This window comes from Plasmodium cynomolgi, chromosome 2, assembly GCF_000321355.1.
Source record: "Plasmodium cynomolgi strain B DNA, chromosome 2, whole genome shotgun sequence".
Classification (NCBI taxonomy): Eukaryota; Apicomplexa; class Aconoidasida; order Haemosporida; family Plasmodiidae; genus Plasmodium; species Plasmodium cynomolgi.
In genome coordinates, this window is record NC_020395.1 from 521,162 (window position 1) to 529,691 (window position 8,530).

Genomic DNA, 8,530 nt, shown 5'->3' on the forward strand with positions numbered 1-8,530 from the left:
TTAAAAGGAAAAAAAAAAAGTACATTCTCATACGTGCAGTAGGAATTGTTTTTATGTAGATTTGTATGCAATACCATTTTGCATGTGCCACACGTGATATTGCGTACACTCGAGGAAAGTATGCATACGAAAGATATGCCGAGGGGAGGGCTGCCGACCGATGCGAAAGCAGTGTATAATTGTGTACAATTATGTGCAATAGTGTACAAGTCACGTACAGGTCATTACAATCATGTACGTATGCACGCCTTCCCGTTTGCCTCAAAAAATGAGCACTGCTTATGCCCTCCGCTCTTAAGCACATTTGGGGAAGACGACAATGCGGAGGGTGGTTAGCGCGCAAAGGAAAGCGCCAAGCTGAAAAAAGAGAAAAGTCGAAGGAGAAAAATGCAGGGAAATGATGCAGGAAAAAGGGAAGAGAAAAAAAGTGCAGGGAAAAATGCAGGGAAAAAAATACGTGAAATTTTGGTACACTTTTTCTTTGGGTCGAGGGGCGCGCGAAACTGGCACTAATAGGCAAAACTTCGCAAAAAGGTGGCGAAATGGTCGAAAAAAGTCCGCAAAAAAAAAAAAAGGCACACCTAACACTGACCAACTACGCAATCACTGGAAAGGACGATAGAAATGGCTAAACGCGTACGGAGGGAGAACACGGGAAAACCAGCCAAAAGGAAAAAAAAGAGGTCAACTTAAGTAACGTAAAATTGAATTCATACAAAATATGGTCCTTCCTCCCTCGATAGCCTTTTCTTTTTCAATTTTTTCTTCAAAACGTATAGTCATTTCTTCCCACCATTTGCGTACACATTTTTGAGAAGCTACTCTGACACATTGCGCGATAATGAAGGGGTGGGGACATACGGACACCTCTGCTTAAGTACCGAACTGCCACACGCGGTGAACAAAAAAAAAAAATGCAAACTAAAAGTGCAGATTAAAAAGAAAAAAAAAAATATATTGAGGAAATCGCAAAATGAAAAAAAAAAAAAAATAAAACAGAGTGGCAAACCAAATGGCATACAGTAGCACATAACAAAATGGCCCCCCCCAAAAAAAAAGCCAACAGATCAGCGCAAAAAAAATGAACAGCAAGAGACAAACGAAAGGGGAGCAACACATGATACCTTTGTAGCATCGCATTGATGAAGGCATATATACAAGGGCGTAATAGTGTGCATTTTCGTGGTGCACACTCGTTAAGTAACTTCAGTTCGAATGACCATACCGTGCGCGCACTGTTCATCACCCTTAGGTTTATCATTCGCGTGGGGAAGGGCGGCTAAAATGGGAAAATGGGAAAATCGAAAAATGAGCACGCCCCTGCTGGTTTACCTTTGCACATTTGCTTATTTTCCTGACGCGCTCCGCACAATTGACAAACAGGACGCGGAGCGAACGACACAGCTTTAGCCGTAGCTGTAAAAGAGGAGGTCCCCCAATTCAACGTTGTTAAGGAAGTGATCCACAGATAAGAGTCTCCATTATCTGCTACGCTCTTTGCATGTGCAAAAGTTAGGAGCGGCACATTGTGGGGGAAAAAAAAAAAAAAAAAATTATGGGTGACGCAACGACAGGACTACACTCTTTGCACAATACATAAAAACGGAGAAAATTTTTTGTGGCATTTTTGTGGCCATAAACTGGAAAGGGATAAAGCAAGAGAGAGGAGTGTCCAATTTTTTATTTGTCCTGTCGATCTTATTTATGGCCCCCCATGTGCATACGCGAAATTGTTCGTTTGGTTGAATTTATTTGGTCCCCCTCCACGCAATCATTTTCTATAGCAATTTGTTAACTGTTCCAAAGGTTTGGTGAAAGAAGTACATATGGGAAATTGTTGCCGTTCCTCCGTGTACGCACAGAGAAGGTGGTGAATCCAAAGTGCCTTTTTTTTTTCGCAGTCAATACACTCCTGACACGAAATTGCAGTCATATGCACAACAGAATTATTCATTTTTGTTCTTTCCCAGAGTGGCTACGTGATTGTCCCCCGTAGGACACGATGCGTAAAAACGGCTAGCACAACAAAGGGGTAAATAAAAAAAAGCGTTTTTGCGTTTGTTCCCTTTTCCTCTTAAGAAAGTCAAAAAAAAAAAAAAATTAAAAAATAAATAACATGTAATATGGGGCATTGCTATACACACACTGAAGATGTTCCCCCAATTCCCCAATTTGTGTTTTTACTTTTTTCATTCGACACAATTCCAATCAGGCCGAATGGATCAACCTGCGTGGTTTTTTCATCCACATTTATTATCATCTGTCTTGCAGCGATACGCCTTTTTGCACATTTTGTGAAATAGCTTTGTTTGCCTTTTGGACGGAAGAGGAATTACCAAATAAATGGGGGGACTGTGGATCATTTTGCTCAATTTTGCATAGGCAAAAAAGGGAAAAACTAATTTGGTGCATTTTCGAGGCCACGTTGAGTATCCCCCCCCCTGCGCGGTCTCCTATATGCCTGTTCAGTCGCGAAAGTGGAACGGAAACTGGGAAACAAATGGTGAACCAGTGGGAGTGAAAATTTTCGAATGGTATATTTTCGTAATGCTCACTAATGTGCCACTTTTCTTGCTATAAACTTCGTGCTCATTTTTTCGCAGTCATCAGAGGTCTTCACCATGGGTAAATTCGCAGGGATGAAAAAATTGAGTCGAAAGGCAGAGGCCAGCTTGATCATTTTCGCGAGCACTTTTGCGAAAATTTTCCTGTACATCCCTCCCCAAATATATACATATTTTTCTTCCTCCATTCGATTAAATTTTTTTTTAAAAGGTTCAAACTTTAGCCTACAAGCTGATGAAAGCAGTGAAGCACATGCAAGGGCGTCAAATGCGCTTAGCCTGTAATTAATTTGGAGCACAAAAAATATTTCGCCTCGCTTGGACAGCTTTGCGCAGGAAGGAGGGAGTGGAAACGCAGAAGTGTTTTCTCACTGTGCATGTAAGTTATGAAGATACGCCCGTGCTGTCAACGCACGCATGTGTGCTCGGAGATGCCTACTCCCTTTTGGCAGTTTATGCTCCTCTTTTCATTTTCTTCAAAGCGCTCACCCCCCGTAAGGCTCGTGTGTAGAAATATTCCAAAAGGCAGCGGCGAACGGAGGCACGCTTAATGAATGCGCCTGATTGGGAAAAGGAAATTTGCCTTGTGGAAAAAAAAAAATTTCCACTCAAAAGTAGTCACTCCAAGCGGTAGTCACGCTGAACTCCCGCCAGAGCTGTGTTGACAATTCTTCTGCCATGGTATGCATGTTTGCCTCCCGAAAGGTTCAATTGTGGTGAGGTAAGACCGCCCAGTCGCACGACCCCTCCCCCAGTGTAACCGCAGCGCTTACCCTTTTCATGCACATTTGTGCAAAAGGGAGGTGCGAACCGTTGGAGTTTTTAAAAAGGGAGGGAGTTCCTCGGAAGTGAGCGCAGATTTGAATGGTACAAAAAGGAAGTGGGGAAAATAAAAAAAAAAAAAAAGAAAGAAAAAAACTGTGCAGAAGTGTGTAACAAGGAGAAAATATATTAACATATGTAGGAAGAATGAATAACTCATATGACAAGTATAACTACTCAAGTAGTATCTTTAACAGTCCCGGGAAGTCATCCATGTTAAGCACATCTTCGCAAAATTTAAGCGGCAGTTATGGCTACAGCAATCTGACTCAACAAAATGAGATGATAACTATCATCCTAGAGCAGTGTGTGCAGGAGTGGTTCCCCTTTTTAAGAGAGCATGAAGATGGGGAAAGGAAAGCGGAGGGAAACAAACGAACCAATTTAAATGAAGAAATAAAGAGGCTAAAAAATTTCTACAAGGGGGTCAACTCCCCCAATTTCCCACTGAAGAAACTGGGAAAAATGGACAGGAGCATTTCTAGCTTGAATGATGAAAATGACGATGAGGACATTTTCTACAATAGCAATAGTTTGTATATGAATTTGCTCAGCGGAGGAGAGGAGGGAGAACTCCCTTGTGAGGAAGGAGAAGTCAGACACGAGGAGGGCAACTCCCGAGGTGAAGAAGACAGTGTCCTCTTTAACCAAGTATACACTAGAGCAAAAACCAAAACGCAGGAAGAGAGCGAACAAGCTCTTCGCGGAAGAAATGCGCTAGAGGAGAATCTCTTCTATGACTGCATAGCGGAAAAGGAGAGTGTGTACAATAAAGATGGCAACAGGAAAGCGAAGAAGTGCCATAGAGAGGACCAGCAGGGGGAAGGGGAAGCCCCTGTGTGGTCACTGCAAAAGATAAGGAACCAAAACGAAGATGAAAAGAAAAACTTTTATCTACAAAAATGTAGAGATCAAATGAGCGAGAAAAAAGAGCATAAGATGAAGCAGCCCCTCTCGTTATTGAAGAGGAGGGAGGATGGAAAAAGGGATGAGGACAACGATAGTGATAACCACCACCAAGTTAAGGAGGAGGAAGAGGTAGAGGAGAAATACAAATTGCATGACAGGGTGAACGAACTCAGCGGGGGTAGAAACAATCGCAGTGATTATGACAGTCGTGATACAAGCACAGTTAACCCTTCGCAGAGCAGAAAACGTGGGGAGGAAGAAGGAGAGGGACACTATCCCCAGCGTAAGAGCGACATGAGAGACCCCACAGTGCAGCGTGTGAGTAGCAAAGAGGAAGACATAACCCCCCAAGGTAATCTATCAAATAGAAAGAGAGAAAAAATGTCAAACGTGTCCAAATTGGCTGATTCACAAAAGGGAGATAACTGCACGAAAAGAGAGTCGGTTCCCAGGGAGGACTACTCCAGTAAGAGCATAAACTACATCATTCAGGAAATAAAAAAGGAAGAATCGAAGGAGAAAAACTTCACCATGGATTCATATGGAACTGTGTACCTGTCCATATGCACGAAAGTTTTGGAAAAAGACGTCGATTATTTTTTAACATCCAGAATATTACCTAATGAGGAACTATTAAATGAAAAAAAATAAAAGAGATTTTAAAGCTTTACGATAAGTTATTTTATAGTCATTTTAAATTTATTCCAAACAAGATTTACAAGGAAACGTTGAGACCTATTTATTCGTATTACCAGAACTTGAAATGTACCCTCGTAGGGGGGGGGATGTCAGTCGGTTCGTTCGATGGCAAGTCTAGAAAAAGCTGCTCGCTAAGCAGGGACTACGAAATTGAAAGAAGCAGTAAGAAAAGAAAAGCGAATGCGTAGAGCGGGCGTGTAGTTGCAGTGCAGCTCTGCGCAGGGGCTAAGCGGCAACCCTGTGCTAGAGCGCATGCCTTCGTATGAGCGTGGGCATGTCTGTTCCCTTATGCAGGGGCATGCCCGTTGGTAGTTACACAACAAGCTGCTCACCCATACGTACGCACACGTTACGCTCGCATCGCACACATTCGCTTCCCCCCCCTTTTGCCTAAGCCAATTACAACTCGCATGACGAGATTAAAAGCTTCGAGAGTAGGCCCGCCGACAGTTCGGAGTACAAAAACTTGGGAAGCTTCTCCAATTTAATAAACGACCAGAATATTAAGAAGATTTTGCTCGACGTGGATGACAGTAAAGACATAAGTCACTTGGAAAAAAAGTACAAATATATTTACAAAGATCTGGTGAAGCTAAAAAGTCTGCTGCTAAAAAAAAGGCATTATAAAAACATACTCTTCGAATATCAAAAAAAATTCGTTCAAAATAACAACAGGTGCGTAAAAACGTACAGAGATATATACCCCGTGGAGAAGGAATATAAAATTTACACCCAAATTAAGAAGGAAACGGGGGATGTCATTCACAGCATTAATGCCAATTATAAGAAGCATTACTTGAATGGCTGATTAGGGTGAAGACTCGAGCGATGCACGGCTTCCTTTTGTTTTCTCAACCGCTTTTCCGTACCTTTTTTTTTTTTTTTTTTTTGAACTGTTTGATGTTACCCAAGAGGTGACATCAACGCCCACTGTGCGCACGCGTGTACGTACAGGGCCTGTTTTGTATGTCCCTCCATATAGTTGCTGCATTTTCAGTGCTTCCAAGGAGTTCTTCACCGCGATGTCCCGCTTTTCGCTCCAACGTTTGAACGTACCATTTGCTTAACGAAATGGGAGATGGAGTAATCACACGTGTGGGCGTACACATGCGCATGTTATATGCCACTTTGACGGATGGATCAATTGCAGGGATTTCCTTGGAGGGCGAACTCGACAAGACAAGGGTTGTCCCGATTACTCAACCGTTTCGCTTAAAATGGACAAAAAAAAAAAAAAAAGGAGCGCACACAATTTGGTGCTCCCTCCATCGCGTGGAAAAACTACGTATAAAAAAATGCACATACCTGCAACGTGACAATTGCACACATAAAAAAAAGGGGGAGAAGTTGGCTGTCGTCCTAACGCTGGATGGTCCTTAATACAGAATGGCGCCCCCAATTTCAATTCGTATTCTCTTCGTACTTCTCGAAATAATGCCTGAAGTACAGGACGGCGGCATTTATATTTTTGATCTGATTTTTGGGGAAATTGAGGATGTTCTTTTCCGGAGGAACTTCTTCCTGTTTCCTTATTCTGCAGTTTTTAACGTGAGCTCGCAAGTTAGCCATTCGTCTTTGCTTCATCAATTTTCGCTTCGTGCTCGGGGGTACATGTCCCTTGGCCTTCTCCCTTAAACGCTCGACATTTTTACAATCCTTCACTCCTTTTAAAAACATTTTTATAATTTCAACCTTTGATAAGTCTTTCCTGTTCTCTATGTCAATTTCGACTGTTGCGTTTCTGAGCCTTTTCATGTAGCTTCGGACTGAACGTGGGGGGGTGCCTTCTTGTCTACGTTGCCTGTATCGCATGGGTACACTTACACTTTGGTTTTTCCCCCATTGGGGGATGTAACTTTGGCATGTCGAGATGAACAGGAGCAGGGGGAGGCCGAGAAGGTAATTCCACATTCGGTCGGGTTTTTATTCGTCAGCAGAAAGGCAAAATATAGATGCATCCCCGTGCATGTATTGCTATACCTCCAACTGTTTTCACGTCATTTGTTTGTACATTCCTACGTTGTTTGTCCTGACTAGTTTGGCTAAAAATATCCAAGTGGGGGAAATGCCTTCCCTTACCGAGTGTGCATTGCAATACTGTGTCGGCTTCCTAATTTAAGTGCATGTAGCTGAACACGCCTGAAAGATGGAAAGGTGGGCAGGCGCGAACTCATTGGCACAACCTAGTGAGTAATGACAAGCAAAGGGATAAAAAAAAAACACCAAGCCGGTTTATAAGTAAAGCGTTGAATGGGATCCTTTACCAATGTACAGTACTAAGGTGCACATAACAAAATCGAAAATGACTTTCTCCCTTTTGAGATTAAACAGACTCTTGTTCGTGAGCTTCGCCATGGGGGAAGAATAAAAGGGGGGTAGTGGTGAATGAGATAAAGCGGGGAGCAGATGGACGGGCTTGACCAACATGGAACGAACTGGGGTGTGCACTTTTTGGTGCGTCATTTAGGCGTGTCGTTGGATTAGCGCGAGGGTCAACGGGCCCCACTCTTCGCAGCTTTTCTGGCGTTTCTCTGCTGCTTCTTTGCCACTCTTCCGCCACACTGCACCATTTTGGGGTTACCTGCTCCCGGAGGGCCACCAAAAAAGTCAAATTTCCAATAGCCGTGAAAATCGCGGCAACTGAAATCCGTTCGCCGAAAAAGGAGTAAGCGTAAGCATACAACGACAAAATAATTAACGCGGAAAGGGTAAAAGCGAGGAAAATATCTATGAGCTGAATGATCCTTGGTGTGTGCCGGTATATATCGCAGAGGGAGCTTCGTATGCTTTTCATTTTCTCCGCGTCGCAGCGTTCGTCTTGTGAGAGTTGTTGTGGTGGAGGGGTAACGGCAAGCGGGGTGCACAGGTACATATATGTGCTTATAAATGCACGTGCACGTATACGTGCTTGTTCGTACCCCCCACCGACGTTTCAACGCAGAATACCAGCTAGGAAAAAACTGCAAAGGTGGAAGTTAGGCTAGCCCGCAGAGATGCGCCGAAAATGCCATCAAAACGGGAAAAAAAAGAAAAAAAAGGAAAAAAAGGGAAAAAAAAAATAGGTCCATGGAGGAACTGTTTGCCCACTTTGTATCCTTCCAAGTTGGGGCACTTCCAATGGTGGGAAAAAAAAAAAAAATTATTTCTCCAAGTGCCCATCTTTCTGCACATGCTTATGCGTATTGCATAGGTTTAAAAGTGAGAGAGCACGTTTACGCCAGAATTGTTGGCCCCCAACTAAAAGTAAACCAACTTTTTCGATAGGCACATCGTATACGTTTACATGAGTAGGCAAGGAGGAGCCCCCTACATGCGCCACAGCTCTCGGGGGCACCCTTTCTAGCCTTGTGTGAGCGGCTGTGTCGTTTTATAATTGACATCACGCACGTGTTATGTTGGCAGTGGGAGCAACTTACACGTTTGTGAGAGTACCTCATGTGGAGCCTGTTTCTGTTTCGTTATCAGTTTGAACAAACTGGAAGAGGAACGCTTATGGATAGCTGGAATTGCTCACCAGTGCGTTGTTCCTAATTTTT

General features: G+C 43.2%; 3 protein-coding genes across 3 annotated transcripts; 1 reads left to right on the forward strand and 2 right to left on the reverse strand.

Moving 5' to 3' along the window:
- Positions 1 to 3,533: 3,533 nt before the first annotated feature.
- On the forward strand, positions 3,534 to 5,802 carry PCYB_022150 (hypothetical protein; the record flags this gene model as incomplete). Its single annotated transcript, XM_004220564.1, has 4 exons — positions 3,534 to 3,691; positions 3,722 to 4,946; positions 5,081 to 5,156; positions 5,390 to 5,802. 2 exons carry the CDS (start codon positions 3,534 to 3,536, stop codon positions 4,944 to 4,946), a joined length of 1,383 nt encoding a protein of 460 aa, XP_004220612.1. The 3' UTR covers positions 5,081 to 5,156; positions 5,390 to 5,802.
- Positions 5,803 to 6,395: 593 nt separating this feature from the next.
- Positions 6,396 to 6,905, reverse strand: PCYB_022160 (hypothetical protein; the record flags this gene model as incomplete). Its single annotated transcript, XM_004220565.1, has 2 exons — positions 6,396 to 6,760; positions 6,791 to 6,905. The coding sequence occupies 2 exons, from the start codon at positions 6,903 to 6,905 to the stop codon at positions 6,396 to 6,398; spliced, it is 480 nt and encodes a 159-aa protein (XP_004220613.1).
- Positions 6,906 to 7,226: 321 nt separating this feature from the next.
- On the reverse strand, positions 7,227 to 7,788 carry PCYB_022170 (defender against cell death 2; the record flags this gene model as incomplete). The annotated part of the gene is made up of 2 exons (XM_004220566.1): positions 7,227 to 7,340; positions 7,576 to 7,788. The coding sequence occupies 2 exons, from the start codon at positions 7,786 to 7,788 to the stop codon at positions 7,227 to 7,229; spliced, it is 327 nt and encodes a 108-aa protein (XP_004220614.1).
- Positions 7,789 to 8,530: the final 742 nt, after the last annotated feature.